The following is a 27,355-nucleotide window of genomic DNA, read 5'->3' as shown; positions in this document are numbered from 1 at the left end:
TTATTTCGCCAATGTCACGTAGGATGATTTGCGACGTAGGAGATTGATCGGTAATATATTATGATGATTTAAAAATTCTCTCTCGCAAGCACTAAGCAGTACATTTAGCGTCAAAAAGACAGTAAACTTTGTCAAAATTAATGTACTTTTTCAATTATAGGTTTCCTATTTTCTTACATTTTATGTTTTAGAGATAATGATAGAGCTTCAATAAAATTTAAGAGTTTATGATTACTATATATCTATACGTTAACTGCTATAAATATTTGGTGTATTTTAGGAAAATAAATAATTACAATCGCTATAATTGTGTAGTATAATATAGTTTCAGAAAAGATCTTTTTAATATAAGTAAAAAATGTAATAATGCCTTGCCCACTTTTTATGCACATGAACAAGTTGATAGATATATACCTAGCTTTTTACACTGGCCTAACAGTTTTTGTCTATATGACGTCACACCATGGCAGCTCGTGTTTTAGTTCAAGTGTTACACAGACTAATAAACAGCACACCATCGGACTTAGAGACTTACTACATAAAATTATCAAGTAGTTCCTTATCCACTTCTTTCAGTCTGAAGTCTACAGATTATAATCAAGCAAGCATTCTTCCTGTTAAATCATATTGATTTATTAGCTGCAGTGCAGGTTGCAGTGGCAGAAGAGTTCTTAAGTGAATAGGCCGACCCTAGTCGCGGTGCAGTGATGATTAGGACGACGATTGGTGGTGGCGGGATAGTCGGACTCAATGGTGTGCGGAGCGGCCGTGTCCAGCATTGAACAATAAACATACACAGGCTGATGACGATGATAATGCATGATCTACATCATGTGGTTAATCGTTGTTGTGTCTTAAATATATATTTTTTTTATTTACAAGTTAAAATTTAAATGCCACTACTTGTTTATTTGGTATTAAGTGTTTGGTGCGTATCTGATGAAATAAGATGAATAGAAGTACAAATATTTATTTAATTTATAAAAAAAAATAGTAGCAATGTCCCAAATCTATTTAGGAATTTCTAATATACCTATTTATCCCTCCTCGTGACAATATCCCAAGCGCTCAGCATCGCTCTGCTGCGACTTTAATCGCTGGGCGCCGGGCGGCCCGTACACCATTGCGCTAGCAACGCGATAAATGAACATCTCTCGTCTCTATCGATTCCGTATCGGTATTTTATTGCTTCAACATACATATTTGTCTAGTCTCAAAATGAAGATTATATTTTCATTACATGTTAAAATTCACAACGCCATCTGCAAGCCCAATAAAAATGGGGTTAAAAGTCCAAAGCGAATTCGAATCGTATTTGTTACAAATCACTGCACCCCTGAACACAGGAGCCGACAGTCGCGCAGTCGCAGTCACAGGTCGTCGTCGGCGGCGGCGGCGGCGGCGGGCGCGGGCAGCGCGGGCGGCACGAGGCGCGCGCCCGCCACGCCGGCGTGCAGCAGCGCCGCGCGCGCCGACACGCGCTCGCTGGGCTCGTAGCGCAGCATGGCCTCGAACAGCGCGGCGGCCGGCGCGTCGGCGCGCGCGGCGGGCGCCAGCAGCGAGCGGGCGTCGCGCGCCGGCCAGCGCGGGAAGGCGGCGCGGTAGTCGGGCAGCAGGCGCGCGCCGGGCCACAGCGCGTCGCCCGGCGTGCCCAGCGCGCGGAACACGCGGAACAGCTGGTCGATCTCGCTGTCGCCCGGGAACAGCGTCGCGCCGCTGGCCTGCGGTCGAGTGCCATGTGAGTGCGATGTGAGTGCGCTCAGAGGGAGTCTTCGACTCCCTTTATTAAATTGCAATGTTAAACTATATAACATTCCATCGAATATAAATCTAAGGATATGAGAATTGAGAACGAGAGAAGGATATGATAACAGCTGACCACTTCATTTTTAGCATTTTTTAGGTATGCGAGCCTATGCTTGAACCACAATGGAGAATGTTCACTAATTTTGATTATTAGCACTCTATATCGTCTGTCAAAAATAAAAAAGAATAGTGAAAGAATTAATTCGATACGTCAATTAGTTTCCGAGTTACAAGTAAAACAAGTTGATATGCACGACGCGGGCTGCCGGTGACGGTGTGACGTCATTGTACAACACGCTGTCTGGCTCACTCGGTCCGCCTGCGATTGCCCGCGCCGTCGAAATTATACCTAAATACTTTTAAAAATGTCCAATCCAAATACTATCAAAACATGTGTTGTGCTTAAATGTAAAAGTACAACTACCAATTCACCGGAAAAGTTGTTTTTTATAGTTCCTAAAGATGTTTTTCAAGTGGTAGTGCCACGCTGTATACCTTCGGGTTACAGCCGAATGGGCCGGCACGCCCGGGGAAGTACCACTCTCTCACTTAAAATCGGCGTAAAGTGGTAGCTATGCTACCGCGTTTCGCCCGGTAAGTGAGAGTTCCGGAGGCCCAATCCCCCTCCCCCCCAAAACTTGATGGTTGTGCAGAATATGGTTAAATTACCCCAGGAGGGTACCACCAGCGACAGCGGTGGAGAATCCCTCTCTGGGCATCCATGCTCAGGACATACACCACCTGAGCAGGGATGCCCAGGCTACCCTCCGAATTCTGGGGGGGGCAATTTTGCGCTCGCCACTGTTCGAGGCAAGCGGAGCAGGCATCATAAGGCAACCCCTACCACCCTCGCTGTGGACTTCTGCAACATAAGGGGACTCAACTCTAACCTCAACGCCGTTCACTACCATCTGGAAACGGCGAAGCCGGCCTTGCTCTTTCTAACCGAGACCCAGATATCTTCTCCTGCCGATACGACTTTTCTTTCGTACCCTGGGTACAAATTGGAACATTCCTTTGTGCCACGAGCTGGGGTATGCGTTTACGTCAGAGATGATATCTGTTCTCGACGCCTCGGCAGCCTTGAAGGACAGGACCTATCGATTATCTGGCTGCGTGTAGACTGCGATGACCATCCGCGAATCTATGCGTGCCTTTATAGGTCCCATAGCGGTAATGCCGAAACCGACCGACTGGTTGAGCACGTCCAATTGGCTACAGATTCCGTGCTGCAGCAGATTCCATCCGCAGAGATCATTATTCTGGGCGACTTTAATGCCCACCACGCTGAATGGCTCGGCTCACGCACCACCGATCATGCGGCTAGATCTGTTCTGGACTTCGCTCTAGCATATGATCTGACACAACTGGTCAACTCGCCAACGCGAATACCGGATGTGGAGGATCATACACCTTCCCTGTTGGACCTTCTGCTGACTTCGCATCCGGATGGCTATCAGGTTACCGTCGATCCCCCTCTGGGCTCGTCGGACCACTGTCTCGTCCGGAGTACAGTGCCGGTTATGTGGTACTCACGGCCTCGCTTTGTTGGGTGCCGCCGAGTATGGCACTACAAGTCAGCAGATTGGGATGGGATGCGGTCTTTTTTTGCATCTTACCCATGGGGGCAGATTTGTTTCTCGTCGGATGATTCGAACGCTGCTGCTGACTCTGTTGCCGATGTGGTGCTTCAGGGTATGGAACTATTCATTCCTTACTCTGTAGTACCCATCGGTGGCAAGTCCCAGCCTTGGTTTGGTCGCTTCTGCAAAACGGCATCACGCCGAAAGTGGGAACGCTATCAAACCTGGGCTAATGCATCTGCGTCTCGTGATGTAAATACCAGCGCATTCAAAAAGGAATATAACTCTGCCTCTAGGTCCCTCAAAAACGTGATTGCTAGGGCGAAGACGGAGTACATTGGCAGTATTGGCGAAAGACTGGTGCGCCTCCCTTCAGGAACACGTGCGTTCTGGTCTCTCGCTAAGGCTGTCTTAGGGAATTTCTGTCAGCCTTCGTTTCCATCTCTGCACAGGGACGGTGAGTCATTGGCCCATACCGCGAAAGAGAAAGCTGATCCTTTAGGCTCTCTCTTCGCGTCGAACTCGACTCTGGATGACCAAGGAAAGTCTCCACCGACAATTCCGCGGTGTGATACCACGATGCCGGAGGTTAAATTCCGGCAAAGTGCAGTTCGCAAAGCACTTCTTTCCTTGGATATTCATAAGTCGAGTGGACCTGATGGCATCCCTCTAATCGTGCTACGGACATGTGCTCCCGAGTTGGCACCGGTCTTAACGCGTCTTTTCCGGCAATCCTACACATTAGGCGTCGTCCCGAACTCCTGGAAGACAGCTTTGGTGCACCCGATCCCTAAAAAAGGAAACCGCTCAGATCCGTCCAATTATAGGCCTATAGCCATCACCTCCTTGATCTCCAAGGTAATGGAGTCCCTTATTAACTGCCAGCTCTTGCGGTATCTAGAGGAGAACCAGCTGATTAGCGACCGCCAGTACGGTTTCCGTCGGGGTCGGTCGGCCGGTGATCTTCTAGTTTACCTTACTCATAGATGGGCTGAAGCAGTTGAGAGCAAGGGGGAGGCATTAGCAGCCAGCTTGGACATAGCGAAAGCCTTCGATCGCGTCTGGCACAAAGCGCTTCTTTCGAAGCTTCCTTCCTATGGGCTTCCCGGGAAATTATGCAATTGGATTACCAGCTTTTTGGCAGATCGGAGCATCAAGGTCGTTGTCGACGGTGCATGCTCCGACTTAAAATTCGTCAATGCTGGTGTTCCACAAGGCTGCGTTCTATCACCCACTCTGTTTCTTCTGCATATCAATGATTTGTTGCAAATCGGGAACATTCATTGCTATGCAGACGACAGTACCGTTGACACCTTATACACCGGCCGCGCTAATATTTCTCGGGAAAACGTCGAAGAGAACCGGAACAAACTTGTGTCTGAAATCGAATCTTCGTTAAACGAAGTCTCGAATTGGGGCCGACTAAATCTAGTCCATTTCAAACCCAAAAAGACGCAAGTTTGCGCGTTAACCGCTAAAAAAACACCATTTGTCGTATCTCCACAATTTGAGAACATTCCAATAGCCGCTACAGGTAGTATCGGAATACTTGGCTTTGATATTTCGAGCCTCGTTCAGTTCCGCGGTCAATTGGAAGACAAAGCCAAATTGGCTTCAAAAAAGCTGGGTGTGCTCAGCAAGGCGAGACAGTATTTCACGTCGGCCCATCGCCTAAAACTTTACAAGGCGCAAATTCGGCCTCACATGGAGTACTGCTCTCACCTCTGGGCGGGTGCTCCCCAGTACCAGCTCCTTCCATTTGACCGCATTCAACGTAGAGCGGCCCGAGTTATCGACGATCAAGCCCTTTCCGATCTCCTTGATCCTTTGGCTTTGCGTAGAGATGTTGGATCACTCTACCGAATTTTTCACGGGGAATGTTCCGAGGAATTGTTCGGATTAATCCCGGCTGCTGAATTACACCTTCGGACATCTCGCCAAAATTCTAAGTTTCACCCGCACCACCTTGATGTCCGAAAATCCACAACAGCGCGATTTCTCAGACATTTTCTGCCTCGCACAACCACTTTGTGGAACCAGCTTTCGCCGGCGGTTTTTCCGAACCGATACGACATGGGAACCTTCAAGAAAAGAGCGTACTCCTTTTTGAAAGGCCGGCAACGCACCTGCAAGCCCCCTGGTGTTGCAGATGTCCATGGGCGGTGGTAGTCGTACTTTCCATCAGGTGAGCCTCCTGCGCGTTTGTCACCTATGCCATAAAAAAAGATGTTAAAACGCGAAAAAATTAATAAAAGCTATGAAGCAATTAGATCGATTACAATAGCGTATTCAATGTATATCTCGTCGCAGCAGGAGCTCGATACCATCGAACATGTATTTCTCATCTATATCATGCACTGAGGGATATTTTCTGAAAGAAAACTCCAGCTAATGTCAATTTTCTATTAGAGAGTTAATGAACCAAAAAAATTGAGATTTCGTTCCTGACATCAGAATGGTTATAAACCATTTGCAAGAGAAGTACGGAGACGACATTCTCATAATAAAAAAGCAAGGCCGTAATTGCATGGTGTGCTTTCGAAGAAAAAAAAGGATAATCACGAAGAAAGATTAAGAGTTATTCGCGAAGGTGCTGCGATAATCCGTGAAAAAGACGAAAAACGGTTGACAAAAATGACCACGTGTAATTATTATTTTTTGTAATTATTGCGAATTTGTAGGTCGGAACACACTCTATAAGTTTCATTACAGTCATTTTTTGATACCTTTGAAAAAAGGAAACTTTGCCGTTTCGTAAATTCAAAACGTTTATAAAAAATACATAGGTAAAAAAGGCATATTATTCGATACAAGATTTTGTAGATGATAAAAAAGCTTGGAATTATTACCTGTTGACTTCCAGGCAGGATACATTACATACATATCTAATTGTACTTAACTAATATGATTGTATTTTTTAATTGTTGTTACATGCCCAGTCAAAATCATCACCGATTATTTATTCCCTATTTCACCAAAAGAAAATATACGAGAAGAGGTTTCCTTTTCCGTTTGCGAGACAGAACTAGGTAGCACATCAGCTTCGTCGGAGTGTTCTCCGGCTGTAGTGCATTTCAACGATTCTCCGTCAATGTACGGAAACTGGTATAGAAAAATAGTTCTGGAACAACAAAATAAATTTTCCACCGCATACTTAGAAAGCCTAGAATGACAGATTAATCAAGCAAAGTCAACGGCCATAGCTTTGACCACCTTAGAAGATGAAAACGAATATCTCCTGAGGAAGACTCGACGTACTTGACACGAACCAAAGTAATAGGGCGATTGAACTTGATCATCATTGAACGCGCCTCTCACATTTCCTCTAAGGCGACTTTATCGCGCAGTCTGTTGCGAGTATGTCACCATCTAAAATATCCCGCTCCGAATCCTGTTTAATTGGAGTGGTCGATAACCTCGCAGGGTATCGCCGATCCATTATCTGAGTCCCTCGACTACTGCAAGAAGTCGTCATCAATGGGAGAAACGGACCTGCAGCACAGCAATCTAAAACTATTTCAATCTCAAGAGCATGTCGAAACCTGGCGTGAAAAGATAGATCATTTATTACTAAAAGGGGATCTGACAAGAGCCGAGGGGTCCTTTAGAGTACTGCGGGGTGGGTAAGAAATTGATTCAAAGAAGCATTCCGTCACTAGTTTTAAAGGAGTAGTTGCAACTAACAACCAAGTTAGTAATCAGTATGGAATTGAAGAAATTCTAAATAGAGTTATTGGTGCCTAAAATCACTTTTTTCGTCATTATTTTAGAGGAACAAAACAAAGTCTGGAAACCTTGAAGACCTCAAATGTATTGATTAAAAAGACTTTGATAATGCTTATGATAATTATGTTGTTAAGTTGAATAAAATGTCGTCTATTTTGTAATGTTAGAAAATTTTAGATCAAGTTTTTGATTATACTTTTTCTTAAGTATATCGATGAATCAATCAATATCATGATTGTTTATTTAATCAGCTGATTTACACATATGAAGACTAATCAGGCAGCACTGTCAGCTATCAAACACATCTCAATAGTGGTTCAAGCTTAAATAAGGTCAAACACATAAATACATATATAGACAGTGACACATAATATAATGATGACAATCGAAAAATGTAGTAAAAGTTCTTCACATATTGTACCACCAGTTCACTGAATAGTAGCGGCCTGTGGTGAGTGAATACTCAGGCCCAGATATCCAGATATTTAACCCTACAGCTAGATAGATTTACCATTTCTGCATATATACACGCTAGACTCCAAACATCAACAGCAGTGGAGTAAAACTTGGCGCCGAGCAGGATCTCGGGCGCGCGGTACCACAGCGTGACGACCTCGTGCGTGTAGGCGCGCACGGGAATCCCGAATGCCCGAGCCAAACCAAAATCTGCTAGCTTGATGTGTCCCTCTGTGTCTACTAGCAAATTTTGTGGTTTGAGATCTCGATGCAGCACTCTGTGTGCATGACAATATGCTATACCATCTAAAAGCTGCCGTAAATAGCTCTGAAAAAAAATAACATCTTGCTGGTAATATAACTCGATTGAAAAAGCATTATTTTGTACTCATTATCAGGAACATAAATATTATATATATCCTAATATTTTTCTAACAATAAACTATTCAAATATTGGAATAAAACATAAAATACAATTGATACTTGAGGTGCATTAAATTACTTGATTTTAACTAAACAATATGTCTTTTTTTATCATGCACATTGGTATTTAAAAATCTTGATAAGTGTGTAACACCTACTCTTAATCTATTTCTATCGCTGAAGGCCATCCAAAATGATTTAAAACCCAACAATGTATTTGCCTGAAAGTTATATATATCCCTGTTGACACACATTATCTGGTTTTCTAGTGGAAATTGCAATAATATATTTGCCACAGAATAACATTTTTGAAATAAATGTTTAAAATTTGCTACCTTGACAAGGTCAAGTTTAAGGGGCCCCTTTGTCAAATCCATAAGCCTCTTTAGGTCCATATGAAGAAACTCAAAGACCAGGAACAATTTTGTATCTGCAAGTAAAACATCGAGTAGGCGCACAACTGCTGGATGCTTTAACTCCCGCAGTACTGAGATTTCACGTAGAGCAGTTGATGGAACTCCTTCTGGCTCACTAAAAAATAAGCATTCACTTTTATCACCAGTGTTCCATTAATCACAACAACTGTAAGTCTATAAGCATGTAATTATATAGGGCACTCAAACCAAAACATAACAATAGCAAGTATTGCTGTTCAGCGATAGTGTTGGTTTGTATATATATCGGTACCTACCCAGCAGGCTTGCACATAGCCCTACCAACCAGGTACACGAAAAATTTTACCGAATTTTAAATTTTGTTAGATTTCTATTCTAGTAAAGATATTCTCTCATCAGATAGCTTCAAACCATGAAAATGTGACAACCTTTACGTTAATTTGTTTATGTATTGATTTGGCACCAATATTTCCAGGATGCTATGATTGTAATACTATATATTTTTTTTTAATTTTAATTAGAATTTGTTAATAATATGTTTATTTTTTTACTTCATGGGATAAATAAGTATTTTTTTCTGAGATAATGTTAGTCAATCTGTCAACTTTCGCGCCAAAACTTACTTTTCAAGTTTAATTTTCTTCAATGCAATTTCTTTACCAGTTATTCTGTCTCTAGCCTTGTAAACAACACCGTATGTTCCTTCACCGATCTTTTCAACCCTTGAAAAGTTTTCCATTTGTATTAATAGTATAATTTAAAATCATAACTCAAACCAATCATTTGTCAATAATAATTTTTCTTTAACCATTTGCTTGATTAATTATTATTTCTTGACGTTTACTGACTCTTGATCAAAGCAGTAATGCCAACATATACATATTTTGGGAGGAATTATATAATTTTAGGAGTTGGCATTAGATATACTAGCTAATGCCAACTCCTAAAATTATATAATTTCTCCCTTAATTCAAATAAATAAAAAATCCTAAAGTATAATAAAAAATAATCCCCTAAAGATTAATAAATAAGTAGAGGTAATTTCAAATATTTTCATGTGCTTCGAAATTGTTGTTTTATTTGGAAAAGTGCGTACAATAACAGTGATTTGATAATCAAAATTAAAATATACGCACTTTTGAATCGTCATTTAACAAGTAAGTGAAGCTACCACTGATTCGAAAAGTAAATTCTACCGAAATGAACCGGAAAAACATAATAGTTTAATAAAACTACTAACATAACATTAATTTATGTCACTATATTAATTTACCAATCAATACATATATTATTTATCCGTTTATTGTATATAATTTTATCCTTTTACCGCCCATCCACGAATATAGCTTTCTTCTGCCCTGCTCGTTCAAAATCACCCTCTTTTGTTTTTCTCGTGCTAGGCAGTACCAGCTCGCTGCACCACGCCACGAGAGGAAGAGACGGGAGTCGCACACGCAAGATTGTTTGATTTTGTGTGATCATCTTCTACATACCTATTCACTGACACGAAATAATACAACAAATCTATAGTTGAATTCGTATATTAATTTTTTACAATAATTTCAAGCCGCGACAACATCTATCCCTCTTGAATGCAGACATTTCTTGTTTTTTCTAGCATGATTCTCAATGGCCATCCAAAATCAAATCTCTAAACTAAGTGTATATAATAAAAGTATTTTATTATCTGATGCTGCGACATGTATGTAACAAAAGAAGTAAGTATTAAATGTACGTTTTTTATCGTCTGTTTAATCTTTTTTTGAATAATATGACTTTTTTAAATAATGTATTTTTTAATTAATTACATGAAACGACAAATTTGTAATTTATGAAATGACACTGTGAAGTATTATTGTTAAATTTATCTTACCTCAAATTTAGTTACTTCACTGTTGTTAGCATAAATTTGTTCTGATTAATTCTCATTGTTTTCTTACATTCATTTTACCGTTTTATATTCTTGTGTTCATTATTCTCCGAATGGAATGCAACCAAAAAAGATACACTATTCTCTATGTATCTTAATTCCCTCTAAATTTGGGGGTAATACCACCATGGCTTTACTTTCGGCTGAAACTGAAACTCAGGTATATGAATATAAAATTCCTTTAAATGCTGAAATTTGGTGCATTTTATTCATTATTCTGTATTAATTAGGACAGGAAATAGAAACATGGTATATTAAGTTTGTTGTAATCATTTATTTAATATAATATAGAAATATGAATACTATTTTTATATATAACATATAAATAGCGATTAAAACGGCACAGCAGTCGAAAAATATGAAAAAAAAACTCAGCGAATTTTGCAGGAACAGCGACGATTTGACAATACGAACGAGGATACAATATAAATATATAATCTGTTTTTATCAATTTAAATGTCTTTTCGTTGTCAATTGTCATACTTATGTCTTGGTATTGACTTTAGACAATATTAAGTAACAGATGAAGATCTAAGTAGGTAAAGGTATTGTTAACTCTGTTAACTGTTGATATCGGGGTTGTTATGGCACTCGGTATTAAATATCTACTAAATACGACGTTAAAATATCCTAAATATATATTTTTTCGTAACATAATGACGACAAGTAGTAAATCTGAAAAAGCAATGGAAATTTTACAAAATAATCCCTATTATGAAAAGTATGCAGATAGAATAGCTGAAATGCAGAAAACTTCACCTGAAGAGTTCCTCAAAAGAGTTGAGGAACAAAGCAAAAATAAAAACAATGAAAATAAGAAGAAATTTGCTGCAGTTGATACAAGGTTAGGTTTTTTTTCAGATCATATGTAATCTCATAAAGTAAATGTATAGCCACCAAAAGTATGATCCAATATCTAACTTCTTTTAATTTTACATGCATTTTTTAGACAATATTCTTCTGTCCTAAACCCAAAACATGCACTTAAAGAGGAACTGATCTTGGAGGACAAAAAATTAAATGATATATTTAAATTAGAACTTGTAGCAGATAAAAATGCGGAAGAAGTACAAATTATCTGGGAGGAATATCATAAGCATAAAGAAGTTATATCTGCAACAATACCAAAAGAAATATATGAAACTATCCAGTTGAATATGAAGCAATTTCCCACTTTTTTATTTCCACTTCCAAGATCGCAAGGCTATGAATTCATCATGAGCCAAATTTCAGGACACACTGTACATTTCACACCATTGCTTGCATTTCAGGTATTATATAATTTTGGTATTCAAACTATTTATATTATTTTATTTTATAGTCGTAAATTATTTAATTTGCAAATTATCTTCAGGTTCATAAAGAGAATGCACCTGAATGTTTAACTATGGTACATTACACAGAGCTTGTTCAAAAAGGAATTATTTTAATGCGTGGTGAATATGACAAGGTACCGTTTCATTTATAGTGTGCTATGATAAACAAGGGTGTATCATAACTATAGTCTCTTCTCTATGCTTTTTCAGAATGTATTGAATGGAAAAGAAGCACAATGTTTGGCTAATCAATTCCAGTTGTACTACAATGGACGAAATGAAAATAAAATTAAATTGTTAAAATTATTTACTAAAAGTCCTGACATATTCAAGCACATGGACTTAATAACTGAATTAGAAACTCTTGAAATGTAAATTTTGTAAATTGAACATAGGAATAATAAAGTAATGAAAAGAGAAAATTGTTTCTTTGTTTTTATTCATAATTTTTCATTTATTGATTTAATTTATGTGGGTAATATATGTATTCTGGAGAATCTGAAACAACTGTGGAAAGTGGTGAACTAGACAATCCCATAAATGAGTTAGATACAATACTACATAAAGGACTTGATACAAAGTCTGAGTTAGAAACCTCTTCATATGAATAGTCTATAAAGTCTGTTGGATTTTGAATTATGCTTCCTTGACTTGAGTCATTACATGAAAAATCACTCAATGAACTGGAATATTCTTTGATACTCAAATGGTAATTTTCCATGTAGAGATTAGTAAGAGACATTTTGCACTTATGTATGAAGTCAGTTTTTAGCAAAGTAGGTGCCACTCTTTTTAGATAGTTTGGTATTTTATTCAAAAAGTCATTATAAAATTTAGTTCCTCTGAATGAATTATTGATTGAAGACTGCTCCACAGTAGCCACTTGTTCTGATTGATTTCTGTAATTTCGTAATGCATTTGATATATCTAAATCTTCAGGCAAATTTAATGGACTAAATATAACCATACTACTTTTTGTTTTACAATTTAATTCACAATCATTGCAATTTTTAATAACGCACGAAACACCGCCTTTCTTTTTATTGACCTGATAGGCAGTAAGTATGTTGGTATCTTGTCTGTTTAGTGGTGATGTTAATTTTGCAACTCTATTAACATCTTTCTTGTTATCGTTACCATTTAATTTATTTTTTAATTCAGCTATGTTAGTTCTCGACACAGTGTCAGAAGTCACTGCTTTATTAAATAGTGTTAAACGTTTAGTAGTAATGCAAATGGAAGTAGTATTTTTGTGTGTACAAAAATTGTTTTTATTTGTCTTAGTCTTAAGATCACTTTTATGGAAATTATCAGCAATAGCATTTTCAAGGGCCTTTTTCCTTATAGCATTAAGACGCTTTCTCGATTTTCGCTTTTTCTGTTTTTGATTTATTGCTATTAATGATTCCATTCTATATGACTGTAGTGCTGGGCGTTTTTTGTAGAAACGGTTTTTAAAACTAGTTCTTTCAAGAAAAACGAACGAACTGTTTCTCGATTATAGAAAAAACGGTTTTTTAATCGAACGAGAAGGCGCCCGCACTCGCTTTCATTGACATTTGACGTTGACGACTGACGTCTGACGTTTTTAGTTCGTTTGGTGGACACTTCGTTCTCTGTCAAGAGCGCGCGCAACGCGCAATACTACCAACAAGCCGTTTGTTGGTACAACTGCGCGTTGCGCGAAACCGTTTTCGATCATGTGTAACTAATTAAGTACTCTATTACTATCACCTTAAGGACTATTCTTGTATGAATATTAAACCAGTTACAAAAAACTGTTTTCGATTGGAAGTAACGAATAAGCTGTGATGAACCTTATGCGTAGGACCGTACGATACAAATTTGATTGTTGAAAAATTATGAATATTAAAAACGGTTTTTTCGTAGGCTCGGCGCGAAACGGTTTTCGATCACGTCTAACTAATTAAGCACTCTATTGTTATGCGTTTAAAGACTACTCTCGTATGAATACTAAACCAGTTACAAAAAACTGTTTTATTTTGGAATTTACGAATAAGCTGCGATGAACCTTATGCGTAGGAGTAAACGATACAAATTTGGTTGACGCTAAATTATGGATTTAATAACCAGTTTTTTCGTACGCTCGGCGCGAAACAGTTTTTTTACACGTCTAACTAATTAAGCACTGTATTGATATGCGTTTAAAGACTACTCTCGTAAGAATACTAAACCAGTTACAAAAAACTGTTTTATTTTGGAATTTACGAATAAGCTGCGATGAACCTTATGCGTAGGAGTAAACGATACAAATTTGGTTGTCGCTAAATTATGGATTTAATAACCAGTTTTTTCGTACGCTCGGCGCGAAACAGTTTTTTAACACGTCTAACTAATTAAGCACTGTATTAATATGAGTTTAAGGACTACTCTCGTATGTATACTATACCAGTTACAAAAAACTGTTTTATTTTGGAATTTACGAATAAGCTGCGATGAACCTTATGCGTAGGACCGTACGATACAAATTTGATTGTTGAAAAATTATGAATATTAAAAACGGTTTTTTCGTAGGCTCGGCGCGAAACGGTTTTCGATCACGTCTAACTAATTAAGCACTCTATTGTTATGCGTTTAAAGACTACTCTCGTATGAATACTAAACCAGTTACAAAAAACTGTTTTATTTTGGAATTTACGAATAAGCTGCGATGAACCTTATGCGTAGGAGTAAACGATACAAATTTGGTTGACGCTAAATTATGGATTTAATAACCAGTTTTTTCGTACGCTCGGCGCGAAACAGTTTTTTTACACGTCTAACTAATTAAGCACTGTATTGATATGATTTTAAAGACTACTCTCGTATGAATACTAAACCAGTTACAAAAAACTGTTTTATTTTGGAATTTACGAATAAGCTGCGATGAACCTTATACGTAGGAGTAAACGATACAAATTTGGTTGTCGCTAAATTATGGATTTTAAAAACAGTTTTTTTCGTAGGCTCGGCGCGAAACGGTTTTCGATCACGTCTAAGTAATGAAGCACTGTATTATTATGCGATTAAGGACTATTCTCGTATGAATATTAAACCAGTTACAAAAAAACATTTTAGTTTTTACGTAACGAACAAGCTACGATGAATGTTATGTTTAGAGACATACAATAGAATTTTGATTGTAGAAGTAATTTGTAATAAATGCTTGTTTCATTCATAGGTTTTGTTTAAAATTGTTTTTAATTTTATAATACATATTTAAAAAATTAGTTAATGTAAATAAATATGATATAATTTTATATATATAAATTTATTTCGGTAAAAAAAAAAAAAAAAAAAAGGTCGACCAAAAAACCAGTTTTTTTTATAACCGTTTTGCAGAACTGTTTTTTGCGACAAAAAAACTAGTTCGTTTCGTTTCACGTAAAATATGAAATGACCCAGCTCTATATGACTGCTTCTAAACAGGGTACGCAAACAGGTAACGAAATTGCTAGCTACAATAATCTCAGTTATAATTAAGCGTTTAACATTAAAAACATGTCTAACAACTTTTAATGAATTTCAGGTTTATCTATAATTATCATGGAAATTCAATATACGCAGCGGACATAATCATTTCTCACTGTTTGTGACTACTGACTGTTTATAATAGTCATAGTGTATAATATACAGTATAGAGTATAAACTATAGTCTATTCTTTTTTTTAAAACGGATATAAGCACGATAGCTTTTTGAATACTGATAATTATTTACTTAAAACGTCTAATATAAGTATGTTTCATTTACAACAAAAACCTATAAATGTAAAAAATGCTCAAAAAAAGACTGCAATTTCATAATGAAACATTTATATATAATTGAATAAATACCACTATTGCTAATAATTCTAAAATATAATTATTTTTATTATTATTACTTGTTATTTATTTATTTATTTTTTGCGTTGGTGTTGCTGTAAACAGAAATTAAATAAATGAATATTTAAGTTCAGTTAATTTTGAATAAAATTAAATAACCGGAACAATATACAAACAACAAGTATTGGAATTTGACAAAAGAATATGAGATGTATGTGTTGTTGTTACTAAATTGTAGGGTAAAATATTCAATATTGCATAGTCGATTCGTTACATCTATGGTTATCTTGTAAACGTTTTAATGAATCTGTAACACATTAGCACTGAGCGCTCAGCTCTGAGTTCTGCTCTCAGCTGTCAAATCAAAAGTGTACTTGATGTAGATCACATTGTTAGGATATTTATTAAAAAATGATAAGAAAATACGACTTTACAGCGTAGTTTTATGCAAATGTAAGTACTCAATATATATTGTTTATTAATATAAGTGACAATAATATGTTTAGTATTATAAATACGAGCAGAAATAAGTTTTTGTAGCTAATTAGAATTTATTTGAAATTATTTTAATAAATGAATAAATATTTATAGTTTTAAGATCACAATAATTTTAAGACTTGTAAATGTGTATATTTAAGCGAGATCAGAATGAATAGTTACAAAGTTTATGTTGGTAAGTTGTCATTATGATTATCAAGCTTTTTTTTCCATTACAGCTAATTTATGAATTATAAAAAAAAACATTTATAATTTTCGTGTAATAAAATATTACGTATTGAAATAAAAATGAGTGCAGTAAATTTAAATACTATGATTTGATCATTTTAGTTTCTGTATATTTTGTACATAAATTGTTTTTACTGCTAGTTGTAAAATTAATTAATTATTTCTAAAATCAGTAAAATTAGTTATATATATCTATAAGCATAGTACTATCTAGTGGTATCTAGTGCTGCTTAAGTTTTTTTATGCCTTATTTATCTAAAATAGCTGAATATGTTTACAACAAAGGATTCATTTCCAGATAATTTGAAGCCCATCTTACATTTCTAGAATATTTAATAATATAATATGAGAATATATCAGAATATATCACATAATGTATTAAAAAGTTCAGCAATTTGATTTTTTTCTTATACAACTACCACAACTTTGTTTAATCATTAGAAAAGTATTTTATGTAAAATCTATATAGATTTTACATAAAATACTCTTGATTCCTTTGGAGTTAGGGCATCAATTTAGTACTAGGGATTTGTGGGATAAGGCACGATTGTGACCAAGTGATTTTGAACACCGCATAATATAGTGATAGAGATAAGAAAATCGTGTAAGAAGTATAAATTTAAAAGTAAAACCCATATGATGGTGTGATTTTATTTTATTGGCTTTCTATTAAGAAAGCCACCAACTAATAAACAAAATTTTTGTTGATAGTTTGAAGAAAAAAAATCTTGATTTTATTCATACATAGCTGAAATATTATATAAATAAGATTATCTTACATATCGCGTCGTGTTTCCCGCATACTTTTTGGCTGGTATTGAGCCTAATCGTAATTATTTATACAGTACAAGTTTCTTCTTGTCTCTTCATGAGTGCGTGATGTCTTTTTGTGTAACCTATAAATAGGTTGAGTTGTTAGTATGTAGAAGTGTAACAAACAAAGAAACACATTACAAACTCATTTGCATTTATAAAATGAGCATACGTTAGTGAACTGTAACTGTAGTAGTTCAATCAGTAAACTTACTGTGATATACCTTTGTGCAGGATTCATAAAATAAAGTTTAGGCTATAGATCTTACGAGTGCCTGCAATTTGCAATGCAGCAAAACATCAACCTTTCTTGTTATGTTAAAATGTTAACTTAAATAAAGTGGGATGCAATTGCTTATTATATGAAATAGACTCTTAATTAATTGTTTCGTCAGAACATCAATGTTCATGTTCACACACTAGTCTGTCTGTGACATTAACAGAGTATCTTACAAGTTATCGTTTGAATTTGGACAGCTCATCGCAAAAAAGGCATGGCTGTCGTCGTGCGGCGAGCTACTCGGGCGCGGTGAGGAGCGGCGCGGGGCCATGGCGGAGCCCGAGCCCGCGCCCGCCGGCCTCGCCGACGCCGTGCTGCTGGCGCCCCTCACTGAGGACTCATTCTTACACAACTTGCACGTGCGCTACAAACGAGACATCATTTATGTCAGTGGAGTCCGTAATCAAAACAAATTAAGCTCATCGTCTCGTCTGCTTCGAAGTGTCGCAAGTCGGCCGCTGGTCGTCGCCTCCAGTCCTCGTGTGTAACTTAAACCAGGCGTCGTGTTTCCCGCAGACGTACGTGGGCAACGCTCTGGTGTCGGTGAACCCGTGCCGCGCGCTGCCGCTGTACTCGGCCGAGCTCGTGCGCACGTACCTGGCGCGCCCGCCCTACCTGCTGCCGCCGCATCTGTCGGTATCGTACCGTCGCAGACGTTATTCACAAACATGCTCGTCTTTTCACCATTCACGTTACGTCCACAGATACGCCATAACGGCCACCGCCTACCGCTGGGTTCGAGACAGAAATGAGAACCAGTGTATCGTGATAACAGGTACTCGCAGGCCTCGGCGCTTCGTGTAAAAGCTTTGGAGTGTGTGACAGTGGCGTGTGCGCAGGGGAGAGCGGCGCCGGCAAGACGGAGGCGGCGCGCGTGTGCCTGCAGTGCGCCGTGGTGGCGGGCGGCGGCGGCGGCGGCGGCGGCGGCGCGCTGGCGGCGGCCGGCACGCTGCTCGAGGCCTTCGGCAACGCCGCCACGGCGCGCAACCACAACGCCAGCAGATTCGTGCGTGCACTGCCTCACTCACTCCTCCTATACACCCCGAGTAGGCGAAATGTATCACACCTAGTGTCAGTCGAACCCGACAACATCACCGATCTCCTACTTTTTCGCATAGAATTTCTTATGATGTAGCCGTCAATGAAGTAATAAGCGATCGCATAAACTTATTTCCAGGGCAAACTACTCGATATAGAATTCGACTTTAAAGGGGAACCCGTCGGCGGTCACATCACCCACTGTGAGTATCGAATCCACTCTGAGATCGTTAATATAATGCGAGCATATCGACTGACTTGCCTGCCCGACTCACTTAAGTGACAAACTGTGCTGGAGACCGATTCAAAGTTTGTTTTGTTTTCACGCGTACAGACTTACTGGAAAAGGTAAACGTCCATCTTATCTAACGCGTCCGCGCGCGGTACCGGTACGAGTACCTCGCGTAACGCGCCATGCTCTGCCGCAGGAGCGCGTGTGCCGGGCGGCGGAGGGGGAGCGCAACTTCCACGTGCTGTACCAGCTGCTCGCCGGCGCCGACGCGCACCTGCTCAGTGAGTGCCGCCCCGCTCGCTCGCTCTCGGTCGCTCTCGGTCGCTCTCGCTCGCTCACGGGCTCGCTCCCCGCAGAGAGGCTGAAGCTGCAGCGCTCGTGGGAGCAGTACCGCGTGCTGCGCGGCGGCGCGGGCTGCGCGGCGGGCGCGTGCGCGGGCTGCGCGGAGTGCGCGGGCGCGGCGGGCGGCGCGGGCGCGGGCGGCGGCGCGTCCCCCCGCCGCGCGCCCCCGCAGCCGCCGCCCGGCCCGCGCGCGCCGCAGGCCGACCGGGACCACTTCGCCTTCACCAAGGTAGGCGCGTCGACTCCGCTTAGAACGCTGCAGGAGAATATGTCTCTCCGAAAATGTAGAGAGTGTTATAATTATAAAAATGCTATAATCGGTTAATCTGTATTATTATAATATATATATAACACGACGACACGATTGACGTAGCATATCAACCTGTGCCTTGACTTGTACCATGACGTTATTCTGGTAATTGCGAGGTTTCTATAATAGACTGTTTTTTTTTAAACTCTACTTGGACAATATGGCGCTGCAACGAGCTCGGTGACGTCACTTGCCTGTATTTTAATCTGTGGCACCTACAGTAGGCAAGCAAGGTTAACAAGCAAGTGACTTTGTCATAAGCCCGGCCAATCAGGAGCGTTTTGTATCACTAGAAAAAATAACATCAAAAATACATTTTTAGTTATGTATTTTTGAATATTATTTTCAACTTTCATTAATAAATAACCATTTTTAAACTTATAATATAATATACTGATTACAATAATTGACATTTTATTTTTCGAATTATCAAATAGCCTATTCGATTCGATCCTATTTGCGATTATAATATTATAAAATAAATAATATACATAAACCCCGTTGACGGAGGAACAAGGAGTACGGCATAACTCGTTACCAGACCTGACGATATTCCAAATGTACGTCTAGTTGTTCACGTTCTTATATATTTTTTTCGATATTCCAAATATAAATTTTCGGCTAATATAAATTTTCCAAATATAAACGGCCACGCAGCGCCTTCCGTCGACCGAAAGGTCAAACTTCTACTGCATAGAGCACGAACCGTTTTCCATATGGCACACCGCTCTCGCGCGCAGGCCGCTATGGGCGCGCTGGGGTTCAGCGCGGGGCAGTGCGGCGCCGTGCTGCGCCTGCTCGCTTTCCTGCTCAAACTGGGAAACGTGCAGTTCGAGCCGCAACACAACATCGACGGCTCCATCGGAACGCGCCTGCAGCACGAGTACGGTGAGTGCGCGTCGCGGAGCGCCCGCCCGCGCCGCCGCGCCGCCCGCGCTCACGGCCGCGTCTGTGCAGAGCTGCGGGAGGCGTGCGCGCTGGTGGGCGTCGAGGCGGACGCGCTCGTGTCGGCGCTGGGCGCCGCGCCGCCGCTCGCCGCGCACGACGACACAGCGCCTCTCGGTACTCACACTCCTCAGCGTATTGATGCAATCGGCTAGATTGAGTTTCATTCGCCAGTATAAGTTTCAACGGTCAATACAGAGGCGGCCTGCTCGGTGGAGGAGGAGTGCAGCTCGGAGGCCGGGTCCGAGACGGAGGGTGCGGGGGCCGAGTGGGCGCGGGCGCTGCGAGATCGGCTGCTGTGCGCGCTTTACTCTCGACTCTTCACCTGGCTCGTCAACGCCGTGAACGACGCCATCAAGGTGCAGACCGGAGAAACCCCCCCCCCCCTCCGACGCCTCGACCGCGGCGCCGCACTAACGGCCCTCGCTGCCCGCAGCCGGCCGTGGTGGGCGCGCGGCGCTCGCTGGGCATCCTCGACGTGTACGGGCTGGAGTCGCTGGCGCACAACGGGCTGGAGCGGCTGCTCATCAACTACGCGGCCGAGCGCGTGCAGGCGGCGGTGACGGCGGCCACGCTGCGGCGCGAGCAGGAGGAGTACGCGCGCGAGGGGCTCGCCTGGACGCCGCTGCCCTACGCCGACCACGAGCTGTACGCCGACCTGCTGGACGCGGTGCGTGCCGGCCCCCTCACCCCGCGCCCCGCGCCGCCGGCCGCCGCCTGACGCGCGCTCTGTGCAGGGTCCGGAGAGCGTGCTGGGGACGCTGCGCGACTGCTCGGCGCGAGGGGCCAGCGACTCCGTGTTCCTGCAGCGCTTGCAGCGACGTCGCCACCCGCGCCTTCTGGTCCTGCCGCCTGACCGTTTTCAGTGAGATGATTAATTCGGTGTCGTAATATCTTCCCACTTACGAACTAGGCGGAAGCTTAAGAGGTCACCGTGTCCTTTTCATGTCATCAATTTTAATTTCCTTTAAGAAAATCATGTCACCTCCTTCCGGCAGAGTGGTGCACTTCGGTGGCGCGGTGGTGTACAGCGCGCGCGGCGTCGTGCAGAAGAACCGCGACGCGCTGTGCCGGCGCTGCGCCGCCGTGCTGGCCGCCGCGCGCGAGCCGCTGCTGGCCGCGCTCTTCGCGCCCGGCGCCACCGCCTACGCCGGCAGGTGCGCTCGCGTCCCGCGCGGCAGCCGGCGCGCGGACCCGCCTCTAACGCGTCCCTTGCTCGCAGCGCGGGCTCCCCGCGGCGGCCGTGCGCGCTGGCGTGCCGGCAGCGCGCGCTCGTGGGCGCGCTCGTGCGGCGCCTGCCGCCCGCGCCGCGCCTCGTTCGCTGCCTGCGCGCAGACGCCGCGCTGCGTCCGCACCGCTTCGACGGCGCGCTCCTGCGGCACCAGATCCGCACGCAGGGGTGCGTACCGAACGCTGCGGCGCCGACTCACGGGTCGTGGGGCGCCTCGGTGACTTGACGTCTCTTTCCAGAATCATGGACATGGCGTTGTTGCGCCGGGCGGGCTGGTGCGAGTCGATGTGCGCGCGGAGCGTGGTGGCGCGGTACGGCGTGCTGCGCGCGTGCGCCGGTGCGGCCGCGCCCGCGTCGCCCGTGGAGCGCGACGAGCCGGTGCGCGCGGCGAGGGCTCTGCTGCGCTCGCTGCCCATCCCGAGCGCCGAGTTCGCCTACGGTCGCACTAAAGTTTTCATCCGCAGTCCGAGAACGGTGAACGGTCGCTCAGTCTACTCGCCTCTGTGTGCGTCCACACCGTGAGTCTAGCGCGGTTGCGACGACGGGCGCCAAGTGTCGAACATACGAAACGCGCCTTCGCATCCATACTGTAGTGACTGAGGACGAAGCCTAGAGCGACGGGACTGAGCGCAATACGGGCCCAGTCGGCGAGCGCCCCGATGCGCGGGTGGCGGGGATAACAAATAAGTCCAGTCTTGTCGCTTGGCGTAACCGCAACTGGAGCTCGCGCGTCACTGCGGCCGCCTGCCCCCGTTAGCCGCCCCGCTTCGGGCTCAGTCACTGCGCATTCAGTGTGGACGCACACTCTGTTGTATCGATTCACGACTCAACGTATCGTGCCGCACTATAACGGCTGCGCGCGCAGGTGTGGGAGCTGGAGGCGCTGCGCGCGGCGCGCGTGGAGGCGCTGGTGCGCGCGGCGCAGCGCGCGTGGCGCCGGCACCGCGCGCGCGCCCGCCACCGCGCCGCGCGCCGCATCGCGCTCGCGTGGCGCCGCCACCGCCAGCGCCGCGCCGCCCCCCGCCCGCGCGCCTGCGAGCCCGCGGTCAGTCGAAAAAAAATACACTGTCTTCCGCTCCACCACTAAATACGCAGATCTATTGTAATGCTGTGTGAATAAACAAAAAAAATTTGCAATGTCACTCTACACTCACACACACTAATTAACCTTAAAATTTATCGAAAACGGTCGTTGGGTTTTTTCATTTCCCTTGGCATTCGAGTTGTAGAGACTCCACTGTATTCGACGACAGAGGGTCTGTATCGAGATATTCTTCGAAACAAAAGCCGTTAAATATTTTTATTCTTAACGAGTAGTAGCAAATTTTAGTTTTTATTTTTTTCTGTAAAAGAGGTAGAGTAGTATTTTAGTTTTTATTTTTTTCTGTAAAGAGTACTCTGGATAGCTTAACTATAAATTGAAAAAAATTGTTTTTCAAATATGTTCTTTTGTATTTCTTGTATCTCTTCTCGTTCTTTGATATCCAGTATATTTCAATGTACAATAATTTCAACCAATCAACTGCAAGTAATTTGTGTAGCTAAATATGAGCAGCGAGGCGGAAGCGAGCGCGGTGGAGGCGGGCGCGGGAGGCGCGGGCGGCGCGGCGGGCGCCACGCGGGTCATCTGGCGCGCGTGGTGCGCGCACGCGCGGCGCCGCTACCTGGCGGCGCTGTGGGCGCGGCTGCCGGCGCGCCACCGCTCGCCCGCGTGCGCCGCCTGGCCGCCGTGCCCGCAGCCGCGCCTGCTCGCCCGCACGGACGCCCTGCTGCGCCGCCTGCACCACCGCTGGCGCTGCCACCTCTACCGCCGCGCTTTCGACCAGACCGCGAGAAATCGTATGCGCGAGAAAGTCACCGCCAGCGTGCTCTTCAAGGATCGCAAGCTCAATTATGCGCGGAGCGTCGGCCATCCCTTCGTCGGAGATTACGTGAGACTGCGGGCCTCCGCCGCCTGGCGTCGCGGGCTCGGCGCGGCCGCCGCCGACCGCTACGTCGTGTTCGCCGACGTGGTGGGCAAGGTGGCGCGCTCCAGCGGGCGCGTGTCGCGCTGCCTGGCCGTCGTGTCCACCGGCGCGCTGCTGCTGCTCGAGGCGCGCTCGCTGCGGCTCAAGCGCCGCGTGCCCGCGCACTGCGTGTACCGCCTGTCGCTGTCGCCCTACGCCGACGACCTGCTCGTCGTGCACGTGCGCGCGGTGAGTGCCGCCCCGCGCCCCGCGCCCCCGGCCCGCACCCCACTGACCGCCCCGTGCGCCCGCAGTGCGGCGGGCTCGAGAGCTCCACGGAGGAGCTGTCGCAGTGCTCGTCGCGCGAGCCGCTGGACGCGCCGGGCTGCCTGTTCGGCGGCGAGGGCGCGTGGCGGCGGCGCGGCGACCTGCTCGTGCGCACGTGCCACGTGCTCGAGCTGGCCACCAAGCTGTTCCTGGTGGTGCAGAACGCCGTGGGCGCGCCGCCGCACGTGAACATCGCCACCGAGTGAGTGCCCCGGCGGCGCCCGACGCTGCGGCTGGCGGGCGGCGCTGACGGAGGCGTGTTGCAGGTTCGAGGCCAACTTCGGGCAGCAGATGGTGACGGTGTCGTTCCACGCGGTGGGCGGCGCGGCGGGCGACGGCGGCGCGCGCCTGCTGCGGCGCGGCAGCCGCATGGACGTGCTGCTGTGAGCGTGCTGCTGCCCGCACAGCGCGTGGACCGAGTCGTTACACGTAGTGTTTAGTTAGACTGTAGGAGCCCGACGGCTGCCGCACGCGGAGGTGGCGACTGACGACTGATGAACTACTCCTATTCGCTTCGTTGGGCCGCTCGTGCGTGTCACCCTCACATGTCGTGTTGGCCGACGCTCAGGCACGTCTGGCAGCGGAGCGAGCGCTATCGTCCTCTTACTATTTTTTGTTTCCTTGCATTTTCTTACCCGTCTGGTATCTCCTATTGTCGAGACAGTGCGCCTACCAATTGTAGTAGGTCGCCGCGAACTATTGTCAAAAAAAAAAATGGCAAAATAGGCAACAATAAATTTTTCTTTGCTACTCGCATGTTTGTTGCGGTTTCTCATAAATAAGTATTTAAAAAATTATTGGTGCGTAACTATCGCGTCTCCAGCTTCACGAGTTCACACTTGCCGACGCGCTGCGTTGCACTCGGGGCGTGTGACGTCACATAAGCGAAACATGTGGGGGCGACATTTACGGTTCTAGAGTATTTCTAGTTCTTTTGCGTTGCTTATTAACTGATGTATGTTTCTCTAAAAATATTAGATAATCAGAAATAAAATATTTCAACTTTAATATTATAATGGTAACGTCCAAGCTCGACGAGCGATACCGAGCGATACCGAGCGATACCGAGCGTTCCTTGTGAGGGAGCGCCTCACGCCGCTTGGTGCACCTACGTCAGGAGACTTGTCTCTCTCCCTCTCTCTCTAAAACTAATTTATAATTAGCGGGTACAATACAACATTTCGATTGTTTTTTCAAAAGATGTACATAAATATACTCATGCATATTATACTAGACACCATGTGAGAATTTAGGCAGCTCGCTTCTTCATATGTCTCGACCAAGTCACACGCAGTCGTGACCGCTCCCCGCCTACAAGGTGCAGCTGCGTCTCGACCATCCGAGGAGTCTGTATAGCGTGCATAGATTACACTCGAGTCGTCACTTCGTCAGTGGCTAAGCTCTTCCGTAGATCTCGATGGTGCCAAACGTATCGTAGCGCCGGACGCTCTAACGCACGGCCTAAGTTAAGATTCGCCAATTTTAAAACAATATACCGATGTGTTAAAATAATTTTACAGAATATTTGTGTGTCGTTTGTTTTAACGGTTTAAATGTAAGCAGGTTGTTGAGTAGCGTGCGACGAGCGCGAGTGCGTCCCTTGCCGGTGTCTGCCTGCTGTTTTGTTTCTTGGCTTTTAAATTGTAGCCCTGCTTTATTGTACACCTGTCCAATGCCAAGAGCGGAGCTACAGTTTAGGCGTGTGATCGATCTGCGTGTTGTCCTGCTACTCGTCGCCACGAGCGTCGCTTGACTCAAGGCGCGTGTTTTGGGATATTTCAGTTTGTGACTACACAATCTTAAACTTATCGCTCAAAATCCATAATGTCAGTATCACGTTTGAATGTTGGGATTTTATTAATTTGGACCCAGTTTATCGGTACGGAGCGCGCTCGTGGCTCTGTTAGAGTCTATTGCTGTTGCGTTCGCCAGCACCGGCCGCCGTGGCCCACGTGGGCCTCGCTCGGCGGCGGGCGCGGTCCACGTGGGCCTCGCTCAGCATCGAGCTCGGCCCACGTGGGCCACTCCGCGGCGACGAGCGCGTCGGCCGGTGCGCGCGGCGGACAACCGACTTCTGTTAAGACGAACTATGTAATATGCATGTTACGTTTTCAACGATTACTTATTATGAAATGTTTTATCGTTTTTAATAAAATATAAGAAAGTTTTTACAATAGTGGTTTCATTGCCTTACCTCTCAGCAGTGCGCAGCCAAGGACGTTAATAAAACTTCAAAATTATATCACACCAAATTTATTTCAACTATAATTACAAAGAAATCCTTTTACTATAAATTTATAACAAATACGAGAGAAATCCTTCCCTCGTCAGAGATCATTCTATATTACTGCTACGTGTTCTTGTTATTTCCTCTCACTAACGTGCGACTCGACGTCGACTGACTCGCACCGCCGTGAGCAACAAATAACGTAGGTACAAAACGTAGTACAACATCGATTTCTTTTGTAAAATGAATGATTGTCTTTAGAAATCCAAGATAAAATAGAATAAGGCATCGACGAAGGCGCGCGGCTCCGGGCAGACTCCGGGCCGGGCCGGCACCGGGCAGACTCCGGGCCGGGCCGGCGCCGCGCGTCTCGGCCGGCGCTCGGAAACAGTCAACACTTCATTCAGTCTTCTCGTTGCACTCAGCTCATACGACACAAGCGCTCGCGGCGCGGAGCCTACTGACGGGAGGTGGCGCCGTCTAGTACATATAATACTCTCAAATGTAAATGATTTTAAACATTTTCTCTACTGTGCTCATTTTCTATAAAATATTAAAAATTGTTTTAGATACGTCAATAAGTGCCGACTACGGCCGTGTCCGATAGCGCAGACGTCTGATTGGATAATATTTATTCTGAACTTGAGCAGCCGGGAGGATAACGAACACAAGTTTGGGGGGGGGGGGGCTTTGGGTCCTGTCGTCACCTGCGAATGATCAAATCATTCAAGTCATTGTTGTTGCACCGCGATAATATTGCCTCGTGTTCCTCGAGTCTTAAAATATACTCCTAACACAATAAAAATCAAATACATTCATTGCACCCTGTACGTGTACGGGCGGGCTAGTGATGGGAAGCAGAAATTAAGTAGTAGTCCAAAAAATACAGTTTTAAAATATTTGTAACTGTGCCGAGATAGTGTGTATTATTTTTTTTTTTATTGCCCCAGACATATAAAACATTGGCTAGATAAGCGACAAACAGAAAAAGTCAGACCTTCTTTCAGAATAATCTTTAACAATGATTTCTTGTAACCGATACTTAAAACAGTTACTGCCCGTTGTTCGCGTCCCTAGCGGCCGATGATATAACATTGTGCAAGCGTCTATTATTTTCAGTGTTCTGATTTAATAAAAAGTCTTAAAATATTGTATACTTTACTAATTTTTACAATTTTTAAAATATTTAAATTAACAAAATAATATGTTCGTCATTGAAAAATTACGTCGATCAGAAAATTTTACATCTGGCAAAAAAAATCAAGCTTACTTGTACAGGACGATTTTTATTTAATATCATATAACATCATCGGAGATATTGTTACCCACACAAATACTGGCGGGTCCACCTTACGGCCAAAATAGGTACATATTATATTCGCAAGTATAAATAGATTAATATCAACGACAAACTGCAATCTAGTAGATCAGCAGACCATTGTCTCTAATGGAATATCTGCCGCCCGGCGCGCCACACGAGC

The 27,355-nt window shown here is 43.8% G+C and overlaps 4 protein-coding genes across 4 annotated transcripts; 2 read left to right on the top strand and 2 right to left on the bottom strand.

The window, feature by feature from the left end:
- Positions 1–304: 304 nt before the first annotated feature.
- On the bottom strand, positions 305–9,263 carry LOC124535003 (cyclin-dependent kinase 2). Its single transcript, XM_047111011.1, has 4 exons — positions 9,013–9,263; positions 8,330–8,525; positions 7,627–7,899; positions 305–1,721 (listed from the first exon to the last, which is right to left on the bottom strand). The coding sequence occupies exons 1-4, from the start codon at positions 9,126–9,128 to the stop codon at positions 1,371–1,373; spliced, it is 936 nt and encodes a 311-aa protein (XP_046966967.1). The 5' UTR covers positions 9,129–9,263; the 3' UTR covers positions 305–1,370.
- A 1,529-nt stretch (positions 9,264–10,792) lies between these two features.
- LOC124535004 (ATP synthase mitochondrial F1 complex assembly factor 1) lies at positions 10,793–12,060 on the top strand. Its single transcript, XM_047111012.1, has 4 exons — positions 10,793–11,163; positions 11,269–11,590; positions 11,674–11,769; positions 11,846–12,060. Exons 1-4 carry the CDS (start codon positions 10,904–10,906, stop codon positions 12,008–12,010), a joined length of 843 nt encoding a protein of 280 aa, XP_046966968.1. The 5' UTR covers positions 10,793–10,903; the 3' UTR covers positions 12,011–12,060.
- A 3-nt stretch (positions 12,061–12,063) lies between these two features.
- Positions 12,064–15,226, bottom strand: LOC124535001. The gene is made up of 2 exons (XM_047111010.1): positions 15,047–15,226; positions 12,064–13,051 (listed from the first exon to the last, which is right to left on the bottom strand). Exon 2 carries the CDS (start codon positions 13,044–13,046, stop codon positions 12,090–12,092), a length of 957 nt encoding a protein of 318 aa, XP_046966966.1. The 5' UTR covers positions 13,047–13,051; positions 15,047–15,226; the 3' UTR covers positions 12,064–12,089.
- Positions 15,227–15,781: 555 nt separating this feature from the next.
- LOC124535098 (unconventional myosin-Ia-like) lies at positions 15,782–25,818 on the top strand. Its single transcript, XM_047111162.1, has 21 exons — positions 15,782–15,910; positions 17,474–17,662; positions 17,793–17,908; positions 17,981–18,051; positions 18,116–18,282; positions 18,454–18,517; positions 18,649–18,662; positions 18,743–18,827; positions 18,903–19,117; positions 19,939–20,086; positions 20,156–20,260; positions 20,342–20,502; positions 20,580–20,813; positions 20,881–21,008; positions 21,142–21,273; positions 21,366–21,542; positions 21,614–21,848; positions 22,240–22,396; positions 22,968–23,569; positions 23,635–23,849; positions 23,914–25,818. The coding sequence occupies exons 2-21, from the start codon at positions 17,546–17,548 to the stop codon at positions 24,032–24,034; spliced, it is 3,264 nt and encodes a 1,087-aa protein (XP_046967118.1). The 5' UTR covers positions 15,782–15,910; positions 17,474–17,545; the 3' UTR covers positions 24,035–25,818.
- Positions 25,819–27,355: the final 1,537 nt, after the last annotated feature.

The sequence above is a fragment of the Vanessa cardui genome, chromosome 14, assembly GCF_905220365.1.
Source record: "Vanessa cardui chromosome 14, ilVanCard2.1, whole genome shotgun sequence".
Lineage (NCBI taxonomy): Eukaryota > Metazoa > Arthropoda > Insecta > Lepidoptera > Nymphalidae > Vanessa > Vanessa cardui.
The sequence above is the reverse complement of the archived record's forward strand: the minus strand, read 5'-3'. Positions and strand labels throughout refer to the sequence as shown.